The 27,500-nt window shown below is 44.8% G+C and overlaps 1 protein-coding gene across 1 annotated transcript; it reads right to left on the reverse strand.

Annotated features, from left to right (window-relative positions):
* Positions 1–9,867: 9,867 nt before the first annotated feature.
* On the reverse strand, positions 9,868–17,767 carry Myoc (myocilin). Its single transcript, XM_027417212.2, has 3 exons — positions 17,167–17,767; positions 11,996–12,118; positions 9,868–10,707 (listed from the first exon to the last, which is right to left on the reverse strand). The coding sequence occupies exons 1-3, from the start codon at positions 17,765–17,767 to the stop codon at positions 9,923–9,925; spliced, it is 1,509 nt and encodes a 502-aa protein (XP_027273013.1). The 3' UTR covers positions 9,868–9,922.
* Between the last annotated feature and the right edge of the window lie 9,733 nt (positions 17,768–27,500).

Genomic DNA, 27,500 nt, shown 5'->3' on the forward strand with positions numbered 1-27,500 from the left:
CAAGTAACATCCAGGGTCCGTCTCTGTTTAGGAGCCCCAACTTCTCCCTCCACAACAGGGGGCATTTTGCAAGGCTACATTAGTAGAGAACATTTGTGTCAGCTGCTATATGCTGCAGGTGCAAATTAATCCCATCAACTCCAATTCTGGAGAGAGACTCACTCCGGGAGGATAAAAGAGTAAAGGAGGCAAGGATGTTGGTCATTTGTTGGCCCTTTCCTTCTCTAAGGAGGTAGTGCGGCTGTTCTGTGGGTACCAAGTGTAACGATTGTTGTAATTTAAGAAAAGCCGCACTCCCGAGAGAGAGAGAAAGATGCCACTCGACAGGGTTCAAGCAGAGGGTTTTTTGTTTTTTGTTTTTTGTTTTTGAATTAGGGAAAGGGATCATAAAAAGGGGAAAGGAGAGACAGGTTTCCAGGAACAGGAGCAACAGGAGGAGAAAAGGGGGGGGGAGGGAAGGGAAGGAGAGAGGGAGGGAAGAACAGACAGAGAGAGAGAGGGAGAGAAAGAAAGAAACAAAGAATGGGAAGTGGGCAGAGCCCTTTTAAAAGGGAACACAGTGAATATGCGCAGGTGGTGCTCTTAGTGGCTAGAGCTGAGGGCGTATCCTGTCAGAATTCAAAGGAAGGCCAGTACAGATGCCTGAATACTAACAATGATAGCAGGGTTTTGTTTGTTTTGTTTTGTTTTGTTTTTAGCAATACCACGAGCTGAAGTGTGGAAGTGGCCATACATCAGCAGACCTGGGATACAGAGGTGAGTCCATTGTTTGTCCTCACAGGAACCAACCAGCCAGAAGCCCAGGCTGTGGAGCGCAGGCCATTGAAATTCATGTTGTAACAATGGCAGTGCTGCCCCCATGAGTGGGGTGCAGTGTATAGACTCCTACTCCTTAAGGAAAGGTATGGCAGAAAGGCAGGACCTGAAGGTTGCTGGCCTCTGTTGTAGAGATAGCACTAATTCTGACAGGAGACAAACCCAGGTTCGGGTCCTGGCTTGGCTCGTCGCCTCCTAGTGAAGCCTCCTAATCTCTCTCTCGCTTTTGGTTGCCCCATTTGCCCCGTGGAGATCATAATTCAAGAGAAAGGGTTGCTATCAAGTATGCGCATGTAAAAGGTTGCCCTGTGGTGAATGGCACTGCCCGCTGGGTAGGCTGCCAATACTTCCATTGCCAGCATCGACCCTCTGGTATGCAGACCCTGAGGGTAAGTGTAAATGACTTAACTCTATGCCCTAGTTTTATATTAATCCTTTCTTGTCCCCTGGAAGGTGAGGGCTCCAGGAATAAAGGTTTACATGGGCCAAAGAACTCTGCAAGAAAAACGCTGCCTCCCCCCCCCCCCAACCTCAATGACAACCAATAGATAAGAATCAGCCCAAGACTGGCCGCTGAGCAAACAGGGGAGAAAAAGTTCTCTTCTTTGGGCCTCCATTTCCTCTCCTTTACCAGGGTCAGTTATAGCTGTTTTGTTTCTTCACTTACTGGTTGGAATTACCACATGTGTTTGTATAACCGACCAATGAGACCCGGCCTGTCCATTGTCCAGTCCCAGGTCTGAGGGAATGTGGGCTGGGGAGGGTGAAACGTGGCAGTGAGAGCCCTCTCCAAAGCACACCAGGCTGGATCCAGCTGAGCGCCCTGACACCTGCATCCATTCCTGCTTCCCAGGTGCAGTAAATCTAAATTTTTCCATTGCACTAAGTAAGGCTTGACCCAGAAAGGCTGGATGGAAAAGATCTTCGATCTCCCCTACATCGACCTGGTCTCTGAGGTTAACAGGCGTAGAGCCGCCATGGCCATAAGGTACCAAATTCTTCACTTCTAGCTTGCTTGTGAGTTAGGAGGGAGAATGATGGCTGAGCCTCACCTAGTCTGGCAGAGGCTGTAAGAAGTATGGATTGTTCAAGCAAATTTATTCATCCACTGCTCTCCTAGCTGCCTCTCAGAGAGGAGGGAGACACTTATCCACCCACTGTGCAGGGCAGGACTTTCTCACAGGACCCTTCAGGAAGTGATGGTGCACTGTGTTTGGTGTGGGTGGTAGAGTGAACTTTGAATCACTGGATGCAGGGATTGTGTTTATTCTTTAAGTAAGTGTGTGTGTGTGTGTGTGTGTGTGTGTGTGTGTGTGTGTGTGTGTGTCCATCCTCTAAGAGTTCTGGGGATTGAACTGAGGTCATCAGCCCTGTGTGTTGAGCCCTTTTTCCCACTGAGCCACCTAGTCTTTGATGATGGAGGTGTTTCAGCCCTAAAAGTCCTCATCTACCCAGGGACATTCTTTTGATGGTAGGTTAAGCACATAAAATATAGAAAACTCAACTGAATTTGAGTTTTAAGTAATTGTTTTCTTTAGTTTGGTTTAAATATGTCTGTGTGATATACTACAAATTGGCTGTACAAATACAAATTTAGCTGGGCATCCTGTGGTGATCTGTTTGTTTGTGTGTTTGTTTGGTGTTTTGGTTTGGTTGTTTTGACACAAAGCTTTACTATGCAGTTCTCTCTGCCTGTCCTAGAACTCCCTATGTAGATCAGGTTGACTTCAAACTCACAGAGATCCACCTGCCACTGCCTCCTGAGTGCTAGGATTAAAGGTGTGAGCCACCACACCCAGCTCGTCCTTCATCGCTACAGTTTTGGCATGACTTTGATGTCAACTTTGGGGATAGCATCTCAGTGGAGAATGGCAGGACTCTAGCAAAATTGCCACCTGGTTAGATGCAGTAGGCCTCACTGTGCTGGGGCAAGTGTGGATTCCTTTATGCAAAGGGCAGGGAGATTCCTTCTGTTTTTTTTTTTTTTTTTTTTTTTTTTTTTTGCAAATACTATCATGTAAGTTTGTTTACATGATTTACAAGTTAAATTACCCTTAGAAGAGACAAGTGACCTAAAAATAAATCTTCAAAGAGACCTCAGGCTGCAATAATTCTGATATGACAAATGCTAATCAATGACAAGAAAACAGCCAAGCTGACACTTGGCCAACACTTCCAATGTTCCCTCTTGGACAGTTATAAATCTGGACATCCTATTCTTGCTAAATCTTACAAGATATTGGCCAAAGAAACCGGCATTACTGAGTGGGGAAATGGCCTTTGATTTCCAGTATTGGTCTCAATGAGCTCATGAGCTTCCAGTTTATTGAGAAGTAAGGTATTTTGTGAATTGATAGAAGGTTCATGCACTTTCTTGATGTACACACATATGGATGTTGGAGACATTTGCTGATAGAAGTGCACAGGCAATTGACAGTCCTGGTCTAGAGCACAGGAAAGACTCTGTTTCCAGCAGGCCCTGCTTACTGCTGTGCCCTGATGTCCACCTGAAAGAAGTGCATATAAAGCAATGCTGGGGCCTCCCTCTCTCACTGACAAAACAGCTCTGCTCCCATTCTTTCACATCCTTGCAGCAGCAAGAGGGATTTGCTTTTGTTGGGCTCACATGCCCCAGACAGATCACCTTCCGTCTCGGCTTCTTCTGCAGAAAGGTCTAGGATCTTCCTGTGCTTTAGAACCTGTGTGTAGCATGTCATTAGTCTCTGGTTAACAGCTAGCTTTAACACCCTGGTGTACTTAGTACACAGGGCACAGCAAAAGCCGAACCTGTAGTAGCTTCGTATGCCGGTCCTGTGCCATCATGGACAGGGTTAGCCCATACGTGAGCAAGGTGGGAAAGCCTAGTACACTTCAGTAGAGGAGGGAAAACCCAGCAGGTTGGAAAAGGGGAAAGTCAGGAAGAAGAGAGATGAATGTGAGGTGAGCCAGAGAGAGGACTGGTCCTGAGTCCGAATGAAGCTACGTGGAAATTCACATAAAGAGTAGACTGGCAGGGGAGAGAAAAACAAGTGAGGAGATATTTTGCTTTAATCATCCGAGACCCTTCCAGGGATGGTGAGGGTGAAGTTTAAGCCCATGGGTTCCCCAGGACCAACAGGGGCTGGTGAGTTCATTCTGAGGAGGGCAGCCTCATAACCAATTGTCTCATTTTTTGCAAGTGGGTAGCTCTGAACATAGGATGTCTGTAAAACTGGAGAATAAGTGGTTCATTTTGGTGCTGGCAGCTGGGATCCAGCTTGCCTGCCCCCCACCCCCCTCCTTTAAAAACAACCACTGCATTTTACTCTGTGTGTGTGTGTGTGTGTGTGTGTGTGTGTGTGTGTGTGTATGTGTGTGTGTGTGTGTGTGTGTGTGCCCACAACATGACATTCACATAGAGGTCAAAGAACCGCTACTTTCAGGTGTCGATTGTGTCTTACCATCATGTGGGGCCTAAGAACTGAACTCAGATCATCGGGTGTGGTAGAATGCACCATTCCCCTCTGAGCTATATCCCCAGGCCCTATCCTGCCTTTATTTGAATAAAATGCTTTAATATGTTTTCCTCCTAGAGATGAAACAATCACCAAGAAAAGTGGTGAAGGCAGGGAAACGCCCCCCATCGTGGGCGTGGGACAAGAGCCTATCAGAAAAATCAACCTCAGGGTGCCTCCTGCTCCACCTCCTTCTCCAGCTGATACTACAGCCACAAGCAAGTACAAATTAAATCATTTTAATGAGCGTGTGCGCAGATGCCAACACCGGCTCTCGTCTGGGGTCTCTGGGCTTGCCTAGACTGTCCTAGACATCTTGGCTGGCTGTCCCCTTTTGTGCTCTAGAGCTGCTGCTGAATATTGCTGGTCCTTGTGTGTTAATTGGTTTCCTCATTGCTGACAGAGTTTCTGACAGAACACTGAAGGGAGGACAGGAGGGATTATTTTGGTTTATGCTCTAAGGTGATAAAGTGTAGCATGGCAGGAAAGGCATGGCAGCAGGTGGCTTCACAGTGCAGAAGTGTGGGACAGCCGCTTGTTCGCCTCAGTAAACTAGAAAAAGCAGGCAGGCAGGAAAGCAAGCAGGGTCAGGCTAAACCTCATGAGGGGGCCTGTCCCCCAGTGTCACTTCCTCCAGGTAAGTTCTAACCCGAGAAGACCCTACAGTAATGTTACCATCTAGAAGTCAAGTGTTCAGACACATAAGTCCATGGGGAATAGTTCACATTTAAGCTAGCACCCCATTAACGCACAGTAACTTGAGTTTCAAGCCCAGTCTCTGAGATGTGTATGCTTGGTTTGATTCTTTGATTTGGCCTATGCTAGCTAGTTGTCAGCTGTACTTAAGGGATTATTATTATTATTATTATTATTGGGTCTTGTCTATAATAAAATCTGAACCAGTTGAAAGTCCAGGCCTCTATGACAGTAACTGGGGTGTGGGGACTAGAGAGATGGCTTGGAGGGTTATGAGCATTTGCTGATCTTCCAGAGGACCTGAGTTCAGCTCTCTAAGGCTCACAACTGACTGTAACTCTAATTGCCAGATATTATTTTGTTCAAAAAATACCAAGAACATGCTATTTGAGTCAGGCAGTGTTCTGGTGTTATTACTGTGTGGATGATCAGTCTCTGTCCCAATGGAGTTTACATTCCAGCAGGAAAAGACTGGCAACCTACAAACATAAATTCTATCATATACCTGGAGGATTAAAATGCAAAAAAAAAATTATATATGTGCCTTAGGAAGCAGTAGACTGGTTGCAGTTTTAAGTAGCATTAAATGAGCCTCTTTAGAAAAGTGACATTTGAGTAAATATTTAAACCAGTGACAGAGTTAAGTGTGTGGCTGTCAAAGGTAGAGTGAAGAGCTTCTGTGAGTTTAAAGACCAAAGCATCCATGGCATATTTGAAGGATAACAAGCAGGCCACTTGGGCTTGGCTGGCATCAAGACATTAGTAGAAGATAAAGTCACCCAGGAAAAGGTGAAAGACGAGATGGAGATGAAAGAGAAGGTGGGGTTGAGAGAGGAGGAGGAGGAGGTGAGAAAGGACACGGGGGGGGGGAGGAGTGAGAGAGGAGGAGGTGGGAGGATATAGAGGTGAGAGGAGAGGAAGAGGTGAGAGGGGAGGAGGAGGGGAGAAAGGAGGTGAAGAGAGGAGGAGAAAGAGGCGAAGGTGAATCGCAGGAGTCTGTGACTTTGAGCAAGATGGGAATTAGTAAGGGTTTTCAGAAAAAGAGGCTCATCTGGCTTGCATGCTATGGAATGGTTCTAGTGGTTTCATGGAGAACTGACTGTATGGGTGAGGGGGTAGGAGCAGTCCAGCCGCTGTCCTAATAGCTTAGGAATGAGGCAGTCATTTGAACAAGTACCATTTGCGGCGAAGAGAAGTATGGTCAGATTCTGGACCTGCATGTCTGAAGGCAGTGCCGACAAAAGATGCTGATAAGTTGATTGGATAGATTATAAGAAATAGGGATAAAGGATGATTCCAAAACGTGGGACCTTGGGCCAGTATGATGGCTCAGTAGGTAAAGGCACTTGCCATCAAACTTTCTGATCTGAATTCAATCCCGCGTATCTCCACGGTGGAAGGTGAGGGAGACCCAGTTCTCAGATGTTGTCCTCTGACCGCCACGTGAGTGCCACGGCATGTGCATCTACCCATACAAGTAAATAAATGCAGAAAAACATTAGAAAAAGATTTTCAGCAATGGGAAAAATAACAATTCCACCAGCAAGAGGTGCAGGTTGGTGTGATGAGGCAACCCAGGACCTCCATCCCTGCTGGTAAACGCCCACATGGAGATGTCCACTAAGCAAAGGAATATGCAAATTTGGTGTTGGAGAATAGCTACTGCAGTCAAGGTGATACTCTGGGTGTCATCAGCATGGAGATAGTATATAAAACTCCAATTTTGGTTGTCAGAGAACCCCAAGACTGCTGGAGAGATGAGCAGCCATGGGCCTGGAGCATCTTCATATGAAAAGGTTAGAAGGAAAAAGCAGTAGAACAAAGAAACTGAAAATGACAGCAAACACAAAAACAACAGGTGAAGAAACAGTCAGGGACACAAGAGAGCAACATCCTGGAAGCTGGGAGAAGAAAAGTTCCTTCTCCCCACCCCTCCTTCCTTTGCTCTCTTCTTTCCCAAAGCTAAGGCATAGCTTATAGAGGGAGAGAAGGAACCTGGGCAGGGTAGGGTGGGGCTGACTGGATCACCCCACCTGTCTGTGTGCTATGAGAAATCACATCACAATCTCTCATGACACAAAGACACTTCTCTTCTTCTACTCATTCAGACACCTGGCAGTTCGTAGGATGAAAGAGTTCATGCATTCTGACTTTGGGGTCTTTGGGTCAGTGTGTGTGTGTGTTTAAAGCCCAGTTGTTAGGGGCTGAATTATATTCCTCCACCCAAGTCCTATGTTGAAGTCTTAATACAAACTGAAAACTCCTGAATTTGAAATGCTCCAAAATCCAAAGGTTTGAGGGCTTTTACATGATGCCCAAACTGGGAAATTCTTCACCTTTCTTTATGTGATGGGCCAAATAAAAGGAGGTCACCCTAAAAGTTACCTTCTGACTATGTCCAGGCAATGTACAAAAACCTATGCAGGTAGCTGAATCAGAGGAGTTATGCTCATCAGGCCCCCGGGAGAAACAGCCCATCCCCAGCAAGGACAGCCGCAGAAGAGCAAAGGAAACCCATGTTCCTTTGCTTCAGAGCCACTCCTGAAATGCCACCATAACCCTAGGGAGATGTAAAAGTCTTCCTTTCCTTTTCTGTCTCTCAAACAACATATCTGAGAGATCCGAACACCAGCCTGTGGAGGCTAGCAGATGTGGAACCAGCATTGAAGACGTGCGCGTTAGTAACTAATGCTGGATATCCATCTGAATTCTCCCGCATGGTGAAAGCAGGCCCAGCCGGGGAGATGGAAAACTTGGATTGACTGATGCTCCAGTGGGACAAAGTCCAAGCTGAATTGGCAAGATAAAATACGCTACCACTATTACACCACATAGAAAGAAATTAACTTCGGTTACTAAAAAGCAGAGCTCTGGGACAATGGCACAATCTGTTTCGTGTTTGTCTTTCAAGCACAAAGCCTGGGTTCGACCCCCAAAAGTCATGTGGAAATTTAAAAGGCCGAGGCTGGTGGTGAGTACTCATGATCCCAGCACAGGGGGTGGGGCTCACTGGCTCAACTTATTTGGCAAGTACCAGGCTAGTAAGAAAGTCTGTCACACACACACATACACACACACAAATGGAAAAAAGGTAGATGGTACTGAAGAATGATGCCCCAGGTAGTCCACTGATTTTCACACACCTCTATGGACACACAAGCACATGCATGCACACATGCATACTCAAATACACCACAAAATGTCACACACAGGAAGCAATGCTATAGGCACGACAGGGAGGTAGAGTTGTTTTGGGGTGGGACAGCTTTAGTTTTTACAAGATGGTGGTGATATTGGCACAAAACCATATAATGACCTGTTATGTACATGAGATGCTAAGCTGGTTAAAAGCTCTTGCCACTCAGCCAGACTACTTAAGTTCAACCCCAGACCTCAAACTGTGGATAGAGGAGTCCAACCCCTTTAAATTGGCCTCTGACCACACATACTCCATAGCATGTGTAGTAATATTTAAAGGGTTGCAATGGTATATGTATTTTATCATGATTTTTTTAATTGGAAGAGAAGTTCTGTAAGGTGTGCTCACGTGAGAGTTTTGGCTTAAGAATCTAGTTCCTATCTGGCCATGGTGACATATGCCTTTAATCCCAGCACCCAGAAGGCAGAGGCAGGTGGCTCTCTGAGTTTCAGGCCAGCTGATCTACAAAACAAGTTCTGGGAGAGCCATGGCTGTTACACAGAGAAACCCTGTTTTGAAAAACAAAACAACAAACAGAAAAAAATATGAGAGGGGAGAAGGCTGGAGAGATGTCTCAGTGGTTAAGAGCACTGGCTGCTCTTCCAGAGGACCCGGGTTCAGTTACAAGCACCCACTTGGCAGCTCACAACTGCCTGTAACTCCAGTTCCAGGGGATCTGACACCTTCACACCAATGCATATACAATAAATAAGTTAAACAGATTTTTTTTTTAAAAAAAGAGAGAATTAAAAAACTCTGGTACCAGGACCAGGAGTGGTGACACATGCCTTTAATCCCAGCACTCAGGAGATAGAAACAGATCTATCTCTAAGTTTGAGGCTAGCCCAGTCAACAACGTGAGTTCCAGGACAGCAAAGGATATGTAGAGAGCCCCTACCTCCAAAAAAAAAATTCAGTACCTGTAACAACAGATAAAATCTGAAATGAATCTCGAAAAGAGGGTACGCTGAAGGGGAGATGCCAAGGTTGTTCAGGAAGAGGCAAGAACACAAAGGTGGAAAGGCGTGCATTCTGCTGTTGACCTATTGCCATCCTGAACAAAATCAGAAAAAGCAGGCTCAAGCCTCTCAGCAGACAGACCCACAGACACACCTATAACATCTTGCAATCATTTCTTCCAACCCAGAGGTAGTCGATCATGCTGCTGTACTCTGACGACTGCAATCTGTGCTTTCAAGCAAAGATTTCCACAGATCTCAAGGACAGTAATGTATGAGATGACTTTATTTCACAGGGCAGAGGGTTAAATACTGCCCAACTAAATGCTATCTAAAGCTTTAGAAATTGTAGAAGATGAACCTTATACCGGAACATTTCTGGCCACAAGAGTGGCCCCTCTTTAGAACTGCTGCTGCTTCTTAAGGCTTATGGTAACCATACAGCTTGCAAGACAATGGCTTCATGAACAAACAGCCATGCTTATAGCCTTTGTTCCAGATTGCTACAAGATATGAACTTTTTAAGATGAACCCCCTTTAAATGCTGACAGAAGAGAATATAGTCTATGCAACTGTCCAAGTCCCTACATTGCATCCCTGTCTAGTCAGATGGTGACTCTGCACATTGACCTGGATGAATGAAATCTTGAGAAGCAGAGAAAAGCTCCATGCAATTGGCTGGCTCTCCCTGCAGCTGCTTCACTCAGGAGCCCCAACTTTCACCTTCTTCTGCCTTTGCAGGTAAAAATATGGGGCCCTCACACCTCAGAGAGCTTGATATCGTAGGTGACCATGTTGAAGTTGTCCCAGGCAAAGAGCTTCCTCTCCAGGGGGTTGTAGTCGATCATGCTGCTGTACTTGTAGCGATTCTTGAATGGAATGGTCAGGGTCTTGCTGATTCTGGTGCCAGTGTCGTAGGCAAAGTTGACAGTCGCATGGGTTGAGGAGTAGCTGCTGACTGTGTACAAGGTGCCACAGATAACAAAGGCATTGGCCACGGACTGCTTCCGGATGTTAGTCTCCCAGGTACGCTCAAGTTCCAGAGTCTCTGGGTTCAATTTGGAGAGGACTATGGCTCCTTTGGCTTCCTCTGTGCTGTAGATGACCCAGAGGCCGCTTTCATCCACAGCTAAGTCGATGTCTGTATAGCCTCCCCAAGCATATGGGAACTGTCCATGGTAGCCAGCTCCAGGAATTTCCTTCTCAGCCTTCACAGACTCGGTGTTCAGCTCATACCTTAGCACAGTTCTGGACTCAGCCCCCTGGAAATAGAGGCTCCCAGCATACACCACAGCACCCGTGCTTTCCAATGCCCGGGGGAGCACGTGAACCTTTGAAGGGTAGCCCTGCTCGAACTGGCTTATCAGACTGTACTCAAACACCTGGCGGATGCCTGTGCCAACTGTGTCAATCCTCCAGGTGGTCTCCTGGGTGTAAGGGTTGGTTGGCTTGGGGTCTCTCATCCATACTCCATACTTCCCAGTGATTGTTTCAGCAGTCCTCAGAGTGACTGGCTCTCCTACCCAAACTAGTGCTCCACATCCTGATGAATAAAAAAAAAAAATGTCATGTATCTAGTATCCATATGTCTTGTAAACACAGATAGAATTGTAGGAGCAGAGCAGAGAAGGCAGAGACAGAGTGGATGAACACCCTACCCCTGATACCTACTTATCTTGTGGCCAGTGAGGTGCTTAGCTCTGAAAGCCTTGGCTTTCTCATTTGGATTTTTGTTTTGTTTTGTTTTATGTGCTTTGGTGTTTTGCCTGAATGAATCTGTGTGAGGGTGTCAGAACCCCTGGAACCATAGTTACAAATGGTTGTGAGCTGTCATGTGAGTGCTGGTAATTGAACCCAGGTCCTTTGAAAGAGCTGCCAGTGCTCTTAACTGCTGAGCCATCTCTCCATCCCCTGGCTTTCTCATTTATAAAAAGGGCTAAAAGTTTTAGGTAATGAGGTTGTTGTCAATGTAGATGTGATTAGAGATGCCCAAGTGCTTGGTCTAGAAAAATACCCAGCAAATATCACGTGATGAGTCTGTGATGAATCTTGTAAGGAAAAAGGCTGCATTGAGCTCTGACTGTTTGTAATTTTCTCCTTGAGCTTGTCAGGGGTCTGTGGCTGTTTATTACATTACTCTTTATGACTTTCAAGTTGGGTCTATTTCATTTAAACAAGAAATCTGTTCATTGTAGGCATAATGTCTATATGACAGAGTTTTCAAGTCTAACTTGACAGGCCACATATTTGATGCATCTATTTAAAAGATAAAAAACAAAGGTGATTTTTAAAAATGTATTGAATATATAGATGAGAGTTTGTGTTTAGTGGATTCAAGATAAATTTCTGTCCTTTTATGAGTTCCTTGAGTTTCCTCACAAAAGGCAAACACTAATGCTTCTCCCTCAGGGAATCCCACTTTAAATGCTTCAGGATTAGTAGGGACTGTTACTAACACAGTCAATATTATTTTCCAGAAACAACAGCCTTATTTCATGGAACACTTAGAGAGGAACAAATGTACATTTCCTTGATGGACAAAGGTCAGAAAAGTACCTTTAGTAACAGAAAGAGCAAGATGATGTACAGCATTAACCTGTCTCTCCAGGGGTGGGAGGCAGGAGGATATAGGGCTTATGGGCGCAAGGTTGACTTCCTTCCTGAGCACCCATCTAGACAAGCCAGCATAGAGGTTTCTCCTCCCCTCTCCCCAGCTTTGATCCTAGGAAAGTCACCTGTCTTGCCTCCTGGGTGAACAGTTGCTCTACCCAAACTGAACACAGAACAAGATGGCCAGGTGGGCTCAAAAGGGAAGAAATCTAACTTCATACCATTATCTCCCTCTTTGTTCCTGGGCTGGCCAGGTGGATTCTCCAATATTTGAGAAGCAGGGACCTCAGTTAACTCTGACTTCAGTTCCTGGAAGGCCAACGTGTCCAAATTCCACTGAGAGACTGTATCCAAAGAAAGAGACAAAAGGTGGTTATGGACTCTGGGTGGGTTACACTTGATATGTTTCCAAATACTTGATAATTGAGATTTGCTTTGGGGACCGGGTAAGGGAAGATGCAACATGATTGAACCACACTGGTAGCTTATTGGAACTGCGGTGATGGCTTCACTGGGGTTCAGTTTTCTCTTTACTTTTGTGACTATTTGAAAATGTGCATAATTTTAAAAACTTACAAATAATACATTGTATAGCACTCTGTTTAACACTGTGTTGAATATTTAGAACAAAATAAAATGCAGTAAGAGTTTTATGTGATTTATATAAATTCCACTAGGGAGATTGATTGCAAATAAAGTATGGTTTCAGGAATTCTAAGACAGTCAGTTATTAGGATTCTCTTAAACGTTTGAATTTCAACAACTAAATATTCACTATGATGTAAAGGGATTTACTTGTTATATGTGTAAGGATACTTATAAGAATAGATCAACTTCTGGTATTTAACTATTTCTATTTTCACTTGACATAATTACATATATACTGGTGGGGTAAGGTGACATTTCCATATATGTATACATTGGTGAGTGATCAGCTCAAAATACTTGCATATCCATAAATAATATTTATTATTTCTTTGTTTTGCAAACACCCACAACCTGTTGCAGTTATTTTGAAATATGCAGGTAATTGTAACACATTAAGCTTTACATGTACCTTTCTGAGATCAATTTGCATAAGGAGGACATGTTCCAGGTTCCTCTAGGACGTTCTAGAAAAGGGAAGAGGCCAGTACACAAGGGCCATGTGAGCCTTTTCCTACATCTCCCTTTCCCAGTGACTACATGGCAGCTCCCCTACTCTGCCTTCTTTCTCTCTGTATCTTTGTTTGCATTTCCTACCTGGCTCTATTCTTCTTGGCTATTGGCCAAGTCATCTTTATTTACCAACCAATAAAAGCAGCACATGTTCGCAGCGTAAAGAAGGACACCCCACATCACACATCAGGGTGTTTTGTTTTTAACCCTACAGGTTTTGCATATATATATATATATATAAACCAGTTGTGTGTTTTTATGGGACTCCTGAGTGCTTTTCTTTGGCTCTTATCCTTTTGTTTGTCTTGTTCTGATTTAATTTCATTTTATATTTTATTATTATCCCTTAGATGCCTGTTTGTTTTCTAACAAGAGACAGAAAGTGGGTGAGGGGGAGGTAGGGAGGAACGTGAAGGAGTAAATGGAGGGAAAACCATAATAAGAATATATTGTATAGAGCCTGGTGATGGTGGTGCATGCCTTTAATCCCAGCACTCGGGAGGCAGAGGCAGGCTGATCTCTGTGAGTTCGAGGTCAGCCTGGTCTACAGAGTGAGTTCCAGGACAGGCTCCAAAGCAATACAGAAAAAACCAAGTCTCAAAAAAACAAAAAACAAAGAATATATTGTATGAAAAACAACTATTTTCAATAAAAGAAAAACATAATCCCCTCTGTTAAATGTTAAACATTCCTGGCTTAATGTCTTGTGTGACTTTTGCATCCTCACTGGGCCCAGACAATGGCTGCTGGCTTCAGGAGAGCTACTGAGCTCTTGTAGAATGACCCCCACCTCGCACCCTGCACCGGGGGCAGAGCTCAGGCCCCAGATGATTGCTCCGCACACCCACAGAGCACAATCATGCATCAGATCTTCTGCCAGAGAGACAGAGGCATAGGGGTATAGGATTTTGTTCCCATCCTGGTCCCGCCATGCCCCACCCTCACGCTTGGAAACAGGAGACCTCACTCTGGCTCTCTTCCTGTCTTCCCCTGCTCTTTATGGGGAACCACGCCTCATCCACTTTCCCCGTGGTAAACAAGAGCCGTAGTAACACAGAATGTCTGAAAGGCTTCCAGAGGCCACGGGGCTCATTTCCAGTTGGCAGGTCCAGTGGTTGGATTAGGAACCTCCTGGTGGCCTCCTAGTCCTCTCAGCCAGGGCCTCTGGCAGCACTCAGATTCCCCTGGGAGAGCCATCTGGCGTGTCTGCTGAAGGCATGGAAGCTTTGTGAGAAGGGACCTGTACTGAGCCAGAAGTTGTAGTTTTCTTCAGTTCTGCCATATCCCAGCTCTGGGGCTTTGGGCAAACGAGTCAACCTCCTGAGCCCCAGTATTGTGATCTGGACAAATATATCAGGTTGGGCAGGGAGCTGACATGTGGTCCTAGCAACCTCTAAGAGTCAGGTTGCCTGTGGTTATAGAGGAATCATAAATAATTCCTTATAAGGAAGTGTCCAAACTCTGAATTTTTTCCAGAATGTTTAAAATCACCAACATTTCATTTGGAATACAGAGGGAAAACATGATTGTGAAACTAATATCTGTATTGTATCAGATATTTGAGGCTCTCAAGCCTTTTGCTTATTTTTATTCTTAATAATATTGAGATTCAATCCTTCCATCATTAAAACTTTTGAGACCTTCCACCTAATCTGTCCTGAACCTCATACTCTAGGGGAGCTGGACCTATGGACTCAGCCCATTAGTAACTAATGTGTATGCAAATGCAAATGGCAATGTAAAGATTTTTGTAAATATTTTATATTTCTGTGAAAATGATAGCCAATATGATCTAAATGCAGAGACTAGGTTAAAAGAATGCCATGACATTCCCAGGCTGACCCCAAAACACTTCAACAAAGTGAAAGTTAATGAACAGCCTGTTTTCCAGTTGCCCTGAGTGCTGTCTTTAGATCCAGTGTCTGCTACGGAGATTTTATGGTGTGTCCTGAGGTTCTCAATGGAAGGTATGACATTTGTATATGATGGTGAAACTCAAGCAGAGGAAAACAGTGCAATTACAACCCTTTGTCTCGGTGGTCACTCTGCTGTAGGCCTCTTCCTGCCTACCTTTCCCCAGCAGCTGCTCTGACAACCTGACTCTTAGAGATGTCAGTTGCTAGGACCACATGTCAGCTCCCTGCCCAAGCTTCTCTGACCCTGTAGGAGTTCTATGAGAACCAGCCTGGCATCCCATTTCTCACAGATGAGGGGCTGTCAGATTCAGAAACCAGTGTCCCCTGGGACTGAGCTTCTGTTCTCCATGTAGTAAGCAATTTGATGAGCCCCCCTTCTTTCCATTTCCAATTTTTCATGCCTTAAATCACTTGGGTGTTTCTTTTTATTTTGTTTTGCTAAGAGCATAACTTCATTTGAGTCTGAAACCCCGCATATAACTTAGTGATAATCCTCTCCATCTGCCTTCTCAGAGCCCAGTTGAAGTCTTAGCTACCACAGGGCAGCTGTGCAACCCTCAGCCCCTTAGCTCCTTAGAACCTCACTTTTCCTCCATTGTCAAATTCAGAATTGGATGCCTTCCAGCTGAAATATAAATATTTAACTATATAATCATTAATGGGAGGAAGAGAGAGAGTGATGGATTACACATGCCATAAAAGCAGAAATGAAAGACCATGGAAATCCATGATTTTGTATGCTAACTTAAATTTCAATAACAGAAAAAAGTCGTTGCTTTTCTATAGTTATTCATTTGAGCCTCACGACAATAATTACGAGTGAAATCTTTGGGTGATATGGAAAAGAAATAAATGTGCTGAGAACAAAATAGCTTGTCCCTTGCCAAGCTTAGTGACTCGACTTTTCTAGCCTCGGATCCATGCAGATCCTACCTCTCATCTGTACTTTAGCTACTGAACTGCACTCCCCATGCAACACTTACTTGGATCCAACAGTTCCTCTCTTTCTCTCACTCTCTGAGAGTAAATTGCATAAATCCTGACAGCTCAGCTCTAAGTGCGTTTAAGCAATGCTTAGGCTAGTATCCCTCATAACTGTGATAGCACCTGAGAAATGGAATGTTAATATAGTGACCTTCCCTAATTATTAACACCAAAGTTCCCTAATCATCCCAACCCCACCCCTCCTGTAGCTGTCCCCTGTCCATGTAGGAGCTGATTAAGGATGTACACATATTTGGTCATCAGGCCTTTTAGCCTCCTTTATCTGAAATGAACCCTTCCCCCCATTGCCATTATTTCTTGACATTAACTGCTTTGAGGAATCTAGACAAATTGTCCCACATCTGAATTTGCTTCCTCGTGAAACAGGTGACTGTTTGGGAACAAATAATTCTCAAAAAGTGACAACAAAAATACACAGAAAGCAAAATACTGTTTTCTAGCCGTCAAGAATAATGTACCCATCTCTTAACCACCCAAAGACCCATCTCCAAGCAGGAGCCAGGACAAACGGAAAGCCCCTCTGTGAGCAGGATCACTTCAGAGCTGCCCAGGAAAAATAGACATTCTCTTATTCAGCAACAAAAGGCAAAATCTCCAAAGCCACGCACTAAGGGACCTGAGGGAGAAATTGTTTCCTCTTTATTTACCAAGTTAGAAGATTTAAAAATAAAACACCACCAGGTTCAGTGGACCACACCTTTAATCCTGACACTCATGAGACAGAAGCAGGCAGATCTCTGAGTTCAAAGCCAGTGACCTCCCCTAATTATTAACACCAAAGTTCACTCGTACCGAGTGAGTTTTTAGGACAGATGGGGCTGCACAGAAAAACCTTATCTTGAAAAGCCACATAAATTGATGATGATGATGATGATGATAGTAATAATAACACCAGTTTTCACTGCACAAATCATTTGGCATTTCATAAACAGAATCCATTTTGGTAGGAATAACAATTTCTGAGAAAAAATTTCTGAAAAAGAATTATCCAAAGGGGACAGCTGGCCATTTTCTAATGCTTATTCACCACATATCTCTCACCTGGCCTGTGGTTTTCATTTGCCTGTTGGCAGTGATAACTTTGTCATAAATGGGTACAAGAACTCAGATCCATTGACCTAAATAAGGAGCCAACTTACTAGAAACATGGAAAAGTGCTTGCTTTGTTCACCTTAATGCAGCTGTTGTGTGCTGGAACTGCTGTTTTGGAGAGAAAAGACAAAACAGAAGGAGAAGCCTGCGAGTCCTGTAACATGTCACCAGCAAACATGCCTCCTCCTGGGTTGGGCAGACCCTCTACCCTGCGTTCTTACCTTCCCTGGAGCCTGGCAGCATATCCTGAGAGGAGGGTCGGGTTGAGGGACATTGGCCCCTCCTCAGCCTTTCTACCTCCTGGCTGCTGCCTTCCAGCCTCCTGGCCAGATCTTCATTCTCTCGTTCCAGTTGCCTCTTCTCTTCTTCTAGAGCTGACTTGTCTCGTAGGAGATTGTTATAGGCCACCTCCAGATCCCTGGTTTGGGTCTGTAGCTGGTCCCGTTCCTTCCTCAGGGCACTCAGCTGCCCCTGTAGCCCCTCCCGGACCTCCTGGGTCCCAGCAGGCTGACCCAAGTTCAGCTGGTGGAGGAGACTCTCCAGGGAGCTGAGCCGGGCTTTGGTGGACTCTAGGTCTGCATGTTGGATGCCGCTGTCTCTCTGAAGGTCTTGGATGGCTGACATGGCCTGGTCCTCCCTGGGGCAGCTGGATTCAATGGGGCTAGCCACAGTGAAGGTGTACTGGCATCGGCCACTCCGATCATTGGCCTTCCGTAACTGCGCTGTCCTGGCCCCCATTCCCCACACCAGGCAGGAAAGAAACAGCAGCTGGAGAGCTAGCATCTTGGGACCACAGCTGCAGCAGCATGCACAGAAGGCCATTGGTGTGGAGGCTGGGTGAGTTTCTTCTGGAAACCTCTGTTGCAAGGTATCTGGATGGGTGGCCCTGCTGCCTCAAGCCTGAGGTCCAAAGAGGTTTATATGTCCTGGGGAGTCAGACCTGGTGGGAGGGTGAGGTAACCACATGAAACTGGGTTGGGTCAACAACCCCCCTCCCCGGGAGGGGGGTGCAGGGGCGGGTGTGTGTGTGTGTGTGTGTGTGTGTGTGCATGCACTCACACTGCCAGCAAGATTATTAGGGGAAAAAAGGGGCTCCTTTGAATTTATTTTTTTAGAAGTCCCACTGAATGGACCCCCACACTCCAGTAACCCCCCTCCAAGTTTCTAGCCTGTTTGTATGTACATGTGCATATATGCCCACCTTGTCTGACAGGAGTAGTTGGTTGTGTGCTTGTTTGAACAGGGATAGAAGTTTAGTTCATGTTTCATTGGGGACCCCACCTGGACCAGTCACTGTGTAAGGAACTGGGGAAACAGATGTGCTTGAGAAGACATGCCCTGAGGCAGAGGCAGAGACAAAGAAAAGCCTGAAGAAGAGGCTAGTGCCCACAGGCTCCAGGCTCCCACAGAGGAGCTGAGAGTAGGATCCCCCCATCCTAGGTTTAGGATAAATATGTGGACACCCTTAGAAAAACTCCCTAATTATAGCCTCTTGTCTCAGGAGTCTGTGCCAGTACCCTGGACCAGGCTTTATGATGTGTGTGCCCACAAAAGCCTGCTGGTGAAACCTGTGCAGCCATCCCTGAAGATGCTTTCCAATGTATAAAATATAAGTAATCAAACACATGATACCAAGTTTACAAATATGAAGATATTTAAACACTTGAAATATATGCCGTAAAACATCCAATATAAGGTCGAATTTCAAGTACTTTTGAGCATATACAATATTTCATGAAACCCATATCACCTGTAATGTAAGTATTGTTAGTATAACTTCAAGTTTATGGATAAGAGCGTGATTAGATAAAATAACTGAGTGAGAAGGTTATGGAAATAAAGATGTAATTTATTTACCAGTTCAGATTCATGGGCTGAAATCTAATAACACCTGCTTTTCAAAGAGAGCCGGCGACTGCTGATTGGTATATGTGTATCTATGGTACCGGCGACTGCTGATTGGTATATGTGAATATATGGTAATATGAGCGACTGCTGATTAGTATATGTGAATATATGATAGGGGCATGCAGACTTGAAAGTTCCATATTATGTATGTGTGGAGGTCAGAGGACAACTTTTGGGGGCCAGGCCTCTCATTCCACCATGAGATCTGGGGATTGAACTCAAGACTGTTGGGCTTGCACGGTAACCACTTTCCCCTGCTGTGCTATGTCACTGGTCCCCTCATAGGTACCTTAAAGTGACATTTGCATTTGAGTAATTTTAGGTTATCAGATACTAATAGCATCTTCAATATTTATGTAATAAATGTTTCTGGTGTCTCCTAGCATACTCACTTAAAGGCTGAACAAGCACATGTCGCTCAAAATATGTTCTTGTGTGGGTGTGGGTGGGGTATGTATGTGTCCATCTGAGTGGGTGCACATGCGTGTATACAGATATGCATGTGGAAGCCAGAGGTTGCTATCAGGTCTATCTTCTATCACTTTTCACTTCTGAGACAGAGTCTCTCACCGAGCCTGAGGTTCACTTATTTGGTTTGATTGGCTGGCCAGCAAGCACCAAGTGTCCTCTGCCTCTGCCTCCCCAGAGCTGGGATTACCACTGTTTCCCTGGCTTTTGACATTGGTGCTGTTCAAAGTCAGGCCATCATACTTGCATAGCAAGCCTTTTACCAACCAAGCCATCTCCCTTACCCACTAAGCTGTTATTGTGCAGGACTTCTGAAGTTAAACCTGCCGCTGCTAAGACACTGACAAGTGGCTTCTTGTTTACCTGCTGACTAAGCAGCGCTATTCTCACTTCGTAAACCAGAATCACTGAAAATGATTTAAAAAAAAATCATATAGTCAGCAGGAATGAGGTTCAAATCTGTTTCCCTTCACTCTTAAAATTTCTTTCTTCTAAAAGGACTAAGATGATTCTTGTCCTGCCAGCTGCATGAAAGAAAAGAATTCTGGGAAAGAAGAATGTAAGGAAGCAGGACTGCCTTGCTTCAAAAGGAATAACATAGTACTATAGTAGGGCTCCTGACTTCAGTTTCCTTCCACAGCACAGCTTATGGTCCACCATCCATACTTCCCCAGGCCTTTGCTGAATCTCTGTCCTTTTCACTTACAATCTATCTCTTCATCACCTGTAAGCTGCAGGCTCGTCTGTAGCATCTCAGGCCTTGTCCAGCTGTGTGAGTCCTGGCCAGGGATGACAAGGACAATAGTCCCCAACATTTCCTCTCATTCCAGCCCCGTTTGTGAATACCGGGCACAGACCACCCATCGTTCTCTGCTCTCTTTATGGTTCTGGCAGGTGCATATTTTGGGGGAAAGAATGTGGGGGTTTCTGTTGTTGAATATGCCTTCTCCAGTCACTCTGGTTCTCCACGGTCATCTCTCCCCCACCTAGAAGGGTGGGCAGGGGCTGGTGGAACTTCCACACTCTTCTGCTTTCATCCACTAACTATCATCATCTCACTGCTTAGTGGTTTGGGCTTAACCTCCTGTCAGTTCTCAGTTTCTCCTCACACAGAGCACTGGGGCCACAGGCCTCTGAGGAAAGCAAGCTGAGGCTGCAGGGTCACATAGTCCAAGAATGGGAGAGCCAGAAAGAAACCCATCTCTCCTGACTCCCTAAGCCTCACCTTCTCACATCAGCCAGGTCAGAAAAAAAAAAAAAAAAAACAACCCACTACTTGCCTAGAAGTCATGAAACACAGCAGTCATTTCTTCCATGAACCAATGCCGTAGGAAATGGGCTTGCTGCCTTGTCCCCAGTAAATGAAAGCCTTCAGTGCGGGAAGAGTCCCACAAGACCCTTGAGCTTTTAAGCAAATGATTTTGTGAAACTGCATTCCTTCACAGAGGTAGAACCATTCTGCTCTGTGCACAGAAAAGGGGTCTCCGGGAGAAACAGGGGCCACTGCACTCCACCAATAGCCACGGACATCTCGTGAGATTCAGCCTGTCCTTTTCACCTTCCTGTCACTCCTGTCAGGCCAGCCACCCCACTCTCTGCAGTCCCCACCTCCTGGATTTCTGGACACAGAGACTCTTTTCCCACTGAGGAAACACTGTCTGCTCCAAATTTTCAGTTAGACTATATTCCATTTCCTCTTCCTTTCTGGAGCCAGGAGGAGCCAGGAGTTAGCAGTCAGGAGCCAGGGAGTCTCCAGCTCAGATGTGCCAGGAGATGCTCATGGGGTGTGTCAGACCAGCTGCAGCCCAGTTGTTATTGAAAAGGTTTGGAGGGTGCATGACTGGGGAGGTGGAGGCATCAGGGTCCTCTGGGGAGGTGACATTATTCAGGAGCTTCTTGCACAACCATTCAAGTTTGCACTTGCTCTCCACCCCTGCTCTTCTTAGCAGTGGGTTTAAATTTGTTGACTAGTGGTATTCTTCTGTGGGTCTCCTTCCCCGAATGATGTGCTAGCACTTCTGATTTTCTTTCTTTTCCTGTTGCTGTGATAAAATAGCCTAACAAAAGTGACTTAAGGGGGAAAGGGTTTAATTTAGTTCAGAGTTCAAAAGTATGGTTCATCCTGCTGGGGGAAGTCAAGACAGCAGGAGTTTAAAGCAACTGATGACATTACATCTATGATCAAGAAACAGAGGGCAGCAAAGCACAGTGGTGCATGCTTTTAATCCCTGCAGTCGGGAGGCGGAGGCAGGAGGATCTCTGTGCATTCCCAGTCAGCTTGATCTACATAATAAGTTTCAGACCATCCAGGTCTACATATTGGCACCCTGTCTCAAAAACACAAAATAAAACAACAGCAATAAAATAACATAAAAATAAACAAAACAAAGCAAAAGAAAAAGCAGAGATCAATGAATGTTTGCTTGTGCTTAGCACACATCCACTTTGTATGAAGCTCAGGATTCCAACCTGGGGAATAGTACCACCAATGGTGGACCTTCTCAGTTAATTTAATCAAGATAATCCCCTATAGGCATTCCCAGAGGCTAAGACAATTTAGATAATCCCTCACAGGTGTGCCTTGAGGCTTGTCTCCTAGGTGATCCTAGATCATGTCCAGTTCTTAACACTAACCATCATGACCCGTTGCTCAATACACTTCCAATGACTGCATGGCTGGATGGATGGCTCAGTCATGCAGAAGGTATGGTGGCCTATGTCTGTAATCCCAACATTCCAGAGGCTGAGGCAGAAGGATTGTGAGTTGAAGGCCAGACTGGGCTATGTAGTTAATTACAGTCCAGTCTGAGATACATAAAAGGATCTTGTCTCAAAAATCAAGATGCCTTGCAATGAGACAAGATGCAGGCAGGCAGAAATAGAAAAGGGCCCTAAGAGATGAGAGCAGGGTGATGAGTGGTGACATCTCACAGGCTGCTGGGGAGACTCTGGACCTCCCTGGTGTTGCTTGCAGAGCTCTTGATGCTGAGAGGGCTTCATGGGGCGAGCTCCTCCTGCAAACATGCACATAGTCTCAAATAGAATGGTGGGGTTTTTTTTTTTTTTTTTGCATGCTTTTCCTTATGAAGGAGCAGGAGATTTACCACAGAAACATGGTGAACATGATGGTAATTTAATAGCATGAAAATTAGGACCAGGACTGGAGTTCCTCTATTCTATCTGGCAAAGCTCCCTATGATTGTAACAGTTTTCATCTGTTTCCTAGATAGACTAGTACATCACTAAAAAGTTTGGGTGGGGCTTGGGGTTGGGACGACTTCCTATATGGTCCAGCTAGCATCAAAGTCATGTTCCTCTTGCCTAGGCTTCCTGGGTGCTAGTATTACAGAGAAGAAATATCCCTCTGTTACTAAGCACTGATTGTGTTTGAAGTCTGGGGAGCATATACAGATGTGTAAGACCCAGATCCCACCTGCTAGGAACTTTCAAGCTGTAACACTGCATAAGACTGTTTGCCTAAAACAAATGCCAGAGAAATCTAGAAGAGGGATATGGCCTTCAGACAAGATGGGCTTTGAAGGGAAGGTGCCATTGGTGATGGAACCTGTTAAGATGACATGAGACACTCCCCTTGGGGACTTGATTACAGATCTGCCCTGTGTTCTTTACATCTAGGGTGTGTCTAGGATCAAGAAATTTAGGGTCACTTCTAGAGCAAACATGTACAATTATTTTCTTCTCTGCTGCCCCCTGCCGCTGCTACCCATTGACACTCTTGAGCCTAAAGCAGGAGGGAAGGGAGGGCTTCAAACAAGAGACTTCTGGACACAATCTCTTTGACCAAGTGTTTGTTCAATGACCATGTAGTGACACCCAGAGATTCAGACCTGGTCCTGGGGACTGGGCATCTTCTTCCTATCAGGAAAGAGCAAGGCTTGCAGGAGCAGAGCTCTGTAGCAGTAGGCACATTACATAACCCAGAAGCACGATCCAGCTCCAAGAGGCAGGACACTACAGGGCTAATTGAGCATAGCAACCACCTTCTCAGCAGATCCCAGAGAACTCAAAATGTCATGCTGGTATTTCATTCAAGTCAAATCACATACATGTCATTCCAAATGAGCCTCTGGCAGTTTAAGGTCAGCAGTTTCTTCCCTTCATTCCATGAGTTGTTGTGTGCTAAACTGATATTTACTACAGTTAGGAAGGGGATGTTCACAAGGCTGGGGATTAAAAAAAAAAAGTCATTCAAAGACTGTAAAAATAACCCAAAGTCCAGAAAGGGCATCAGGTCACTGTATGGAGGTCCTGAGGGATCAGTCTCAAAAGGATAGTGTAGAGATGACCATGGCCTCTGATGATTTCTGGGAGCTAGGACATAGTGCCCTCATTTGTGAGATTTTATAAAATTGTCACCATTACTAAACTGGTAATGAAGAATGTAATCTTTATCTTGCACTTAAGAAGATAACTAATTATTGTTCGAGAGTTGGAAGGCCCTTTAGGAAACTGACAGGCAGATGCCTTTGCCTTAGGGTTCCTGCAGACAGGCTCTCTTGATTTGATTTGACATAATTTCTAGTTGCCCTTTAAGTCTTTTGACTTATTCTGTCTTACTTTTTTACCTTTCTTTTAAAAAGCCAGACATCTGTTTGTGTCTCCTGACAAGAGTGGCAGGCGCTATGGACATGTAACCACCTGTCCCTTCGGTGACTAAAGCACCTCAGCCACTGTATGCTTGCCTTTGGACTTGCTGGGATTTTTGTCTTTGCTGGCTTGGTCTTTCTCAACTTGCCCACTCATAGTGATCTCATATGTTTTTTATTTTATTTTTCCAAGTTTATTTTTATTTTATGTATACGTGTGAATGTTTGCATGTATGTATGTATGCCATGTACCTGTCTGGTACCTGTGGAAGCCAGAAAAGTGAATTGAATCCACTGAAACTGGCGTTACAGGAAGCTGTGAGCCACCATGTGGGTGCTGGGAATCAAACCTTAGCCTTCTTGTAAGAATGACAAATACTCTTAAGTAGCAAGGACTGCTCAACCCTCTGTAGCCTCACTTTTGGGGTATCATTTGTGTTTGTCTAATTAGTTTTTCCTTTGTTGTTTAGTTGGTTGGTAAGTTGTTTTGTTTTGAGACACAGGTTCTCTATTTAGCCCTTGCTGGCCTGGAACTCTCTGGAACTCTCTGTTCAGACCAAACTGGCCCCTCAAACTTACATATATATGCCTGTGTCTGCCTCTCAAGTACTGGAATTAAAGTTATGCACCATCACAGCCAGATTGCCATGTGGTTTTAAAAGAATGATTCAGCGACTGTCAGGAGGACTCAGGTATGATTCCCAGCACTCACAAGGTCTCACAAAGTTAGGTCTGGCCTTGAATTTACTATGTAGCTGAGAATGGCCTTGAGTTCCTCCCTCATCTGCCTCACTATTTGCACCCGGGGGGTTACAGGTATACATCACACTACCTGCTGACACACATCTTAAAACAATTGTTTTAGTTAATACAGGAAGGTTAATAATAATCTAATTATTATACAATCAATCTGAAACTGTTTAAAGTGAATATTACATAATTTATTTTAATTTCTTTTTGAGGGATATTCCAAAATATCATAGACTTCTATTTGGCTCTTCCAATCTTTCTTCTTTTATTTCTCTCTATCCAGAACCAGCATATTTATTAGAAAAGGGACCCAGATGTGTCAGCATCCTCTGCTCACTACTTGTGTCACTAAAAGCACTGGTTGGCTGGCCCTGCCTCAGTTTCCCCTGCTCACGAAGGTCTGATGTCACTCTTAAAGCTCTGTAGCAGGGTCAGGAACCTTTCCTGCCTCGCTTGCAGGATAACAAGTGTTGAGAATTGCTTTCTGGTTTGAGGATGTAGCTCAGTGAAATTGTCTAGCATGTACAAGACCCCCTTTTTTTCTGATAAAATAGCCACGAATTATTTGTGTCTAGGTAAACATTATTGGCTTCAGACACACTATCACCCACTGTAACAGGCGGTCTGTGGATTTCCCCATATTATGGATAAATTCAATTTCAGCTGGGTGTGGTGGTGCACACCTTTAATTCCAGCACTTAGGAGGCAGAAGCAGGTGGCTCTCTGAGTTCCAGGCCAGCCTAGGCTAAAAAGTGAGTTCCAGGACAGTAAGGGTTATTAACCAATGTCTCAAAAAACCAAACCAAACATCCTACCCCACTCCCTCAAAAAAGAAAAGAAAATTCAGGTTTTGAGTTTCAAAGACATATTGGTATTCATGAGAGTTAGAATGGGAAGCAGCAGTTCCCTGCCTTGGACTATCTGAGTGACTTTATAAAGCCTCCCACAGACTGCAATACAGTGTGACAGGTTCAACTATTTGTTTCTTCTGTTAGTTATTTGATTCTGCAGAGAATATCAACCTCTTCCCCACACTAAGTGACATAACCCATTTCAGGAAGCATGACTCAAAGTGTTTTTAATTAAGAAAACATTATAACATATCTGGTTTTGGACAGAAATTGTGACCTTTCACCAGCAAAGTCAGGGGATGAGGGACCTCTAAGGAGGCGAGTACACACACTCCAAGCCAGGCTTTAAGCAAGAACAGCTTGTCCTTCAAAAGTCTAGTTTGGGGAGGTTACATCTAATTCTCAGAGGGGGAAATTGTCTTAACAGAAAAACTATCTTTGTATCCTTTTGGCCTATGTGAACATGGAAAACATCAGATGTGGAAAATCTGATATCTTTGTATCATTGGCTCTAAGGAGTCCTTCTGGGAATTACAGAGAGTGTGGATTATCAGTGAACAAAATTCAGGTCCAGCCAGCTCCTAATTAAACTCTTAATCCCCTGGGCTACTTTTCCTCAGCATCTAGCCCCTGAGTCAGAGAATTCAGATGATTTTACTACTAGTAACAGTAAGACTGAATTTAAAAGGTAAATCTGCTGAAAACAAAACCAGACTCCAACAACACAATGCAGCCCAAGTTAAGTGGTTTTGTTTTTATTATTATTTTTATTTCATTTTACATTCCAGCCAAAGTTCTCTCTCTCCCCCCATTCCTCCCCCCTTCCTGCTGTCTCCCACGCAGCTCACCCCCCATCCACTCCTCCCAATGGGTAAGGGCTCCCATGGGAAGTTGACAAAGTCTGGCACATTAAGTTGGAGCAGGACCAAGCCTCACCTCCTTCCTGTGTGAAGGCTGAGCATGGCATCCTCTCACAGAGAATGAGCTACAGCAAGCTAGCTCATACACCGGGGATAGATCCTGGGACTACTGCCAGGGGCCCCACAGATAGCTCAGACTTCACAACTGTTTCCCACATATGGAAGACCTAGTTCGGTCCTATGGAAGCTCCATAGCTGTCAGTTTGGAGTTCATGAGTTTCCACAAGCTAGGTTCACCTGTCTCTGTAGATTTCTCCATCATTATCTTGACTTCCCTTGCTCATATGTTCCCTCTTCCCTCTCTTCAGTTGGATTTCCTGAAGCTCAGCCTGGTGCTTGGTTATGAATCTCTGCATCTGGTTCCATCAGTTACTAGATGAAGGATCTCTTGGTCCTCTCTGTGCAGTCGCTGTCTGTTTTGTTTTTTTATTTGATTTATTAATTTATTAGTTTGTTGCTATTTAAGCTTTTTATGCTCTTTCTTTTTATTTATTTTATCACTGCAGTATTTCAGGTTGGGTCTGTACTCCTGGAATCTTTCCACATTCTTGTTGAGGCTATACTGGTATTCCTGGGTCTTTAATTGTTTCTCTGGCTTAGCTCAGTTTTTCCTTCCTTCTAGTCTATATTGGTGGGTGTCCCATGATTTTTGCAAATCCATGTACTTCTAACAATATCTGAAAATTACTTGGAGAACTCACCTATGGTCACCAACTTCTGAGATGGCCTTAAAGATCCCATGCAGTTCCATTCCCAATACCCCAACCACACCATGGTCTGCTGGTCTGCATGGCAGATAACACTGGCAGGAGTGATGGCGTATCACTCTGTCTTGGGGCTATAAGGGGCTGAGGCTTCCTTCTTGAGCTTCAGGCTTTTCTCCTCTTCTGGTTTTCATGTGAGAAGCAGTGCTATAAGTCATCCATGGAGGGACCTGCCTAGTGAAGAAGCAAACAACACACCACCACCAATGAGCTTGGACATGGAGCCTGCAGTCTAGATTTCCTGACTGTAACCTCCTGAGAGACCGAAAGCCAGAACCACCTAATCC

The sequence above is a fragment of the Cricetulus griseus genome, chromosome 5 (genome assembly GCF_003668045.3).
Source record: "Cricetulus griseus strain 17A/GY chromosome 5, alternate assembly CriGri-PICRH-1.0, whole genome shotgun sequence".
NCBI classification, from domain to species: Eukaryota; Metazoa; Chordata; class Mammalia; order Rodentia; family Cricetidae; genus Cricetulus; species Cricetulus griseus.

Bases quoted from the DNA above. Each gene is read 5' to 3' on its own strand.
- Myoc (XM_027417212.2), bottom strand. From the start codon at position 17,767: ATGGCCTTCTGTGCATGCTGCTGCAGCTGTGGTCCCAAGATGCTAGCT. The intron at 12,119-17,166 runs GTAAGAACGCAG...CTTTGGATACAG, and splicing joins GCTGCCAGGCTCCAGGGAAG to TCTCTCAGTGGAATTTGGAC. The intron at 10,708-11,995 runs GTATGAAGTTAG...TTTATTCATCAG, and splicing joins GAACAAAGAGGGAGATAATG to GATGTGGAGCACTAGTTTGG.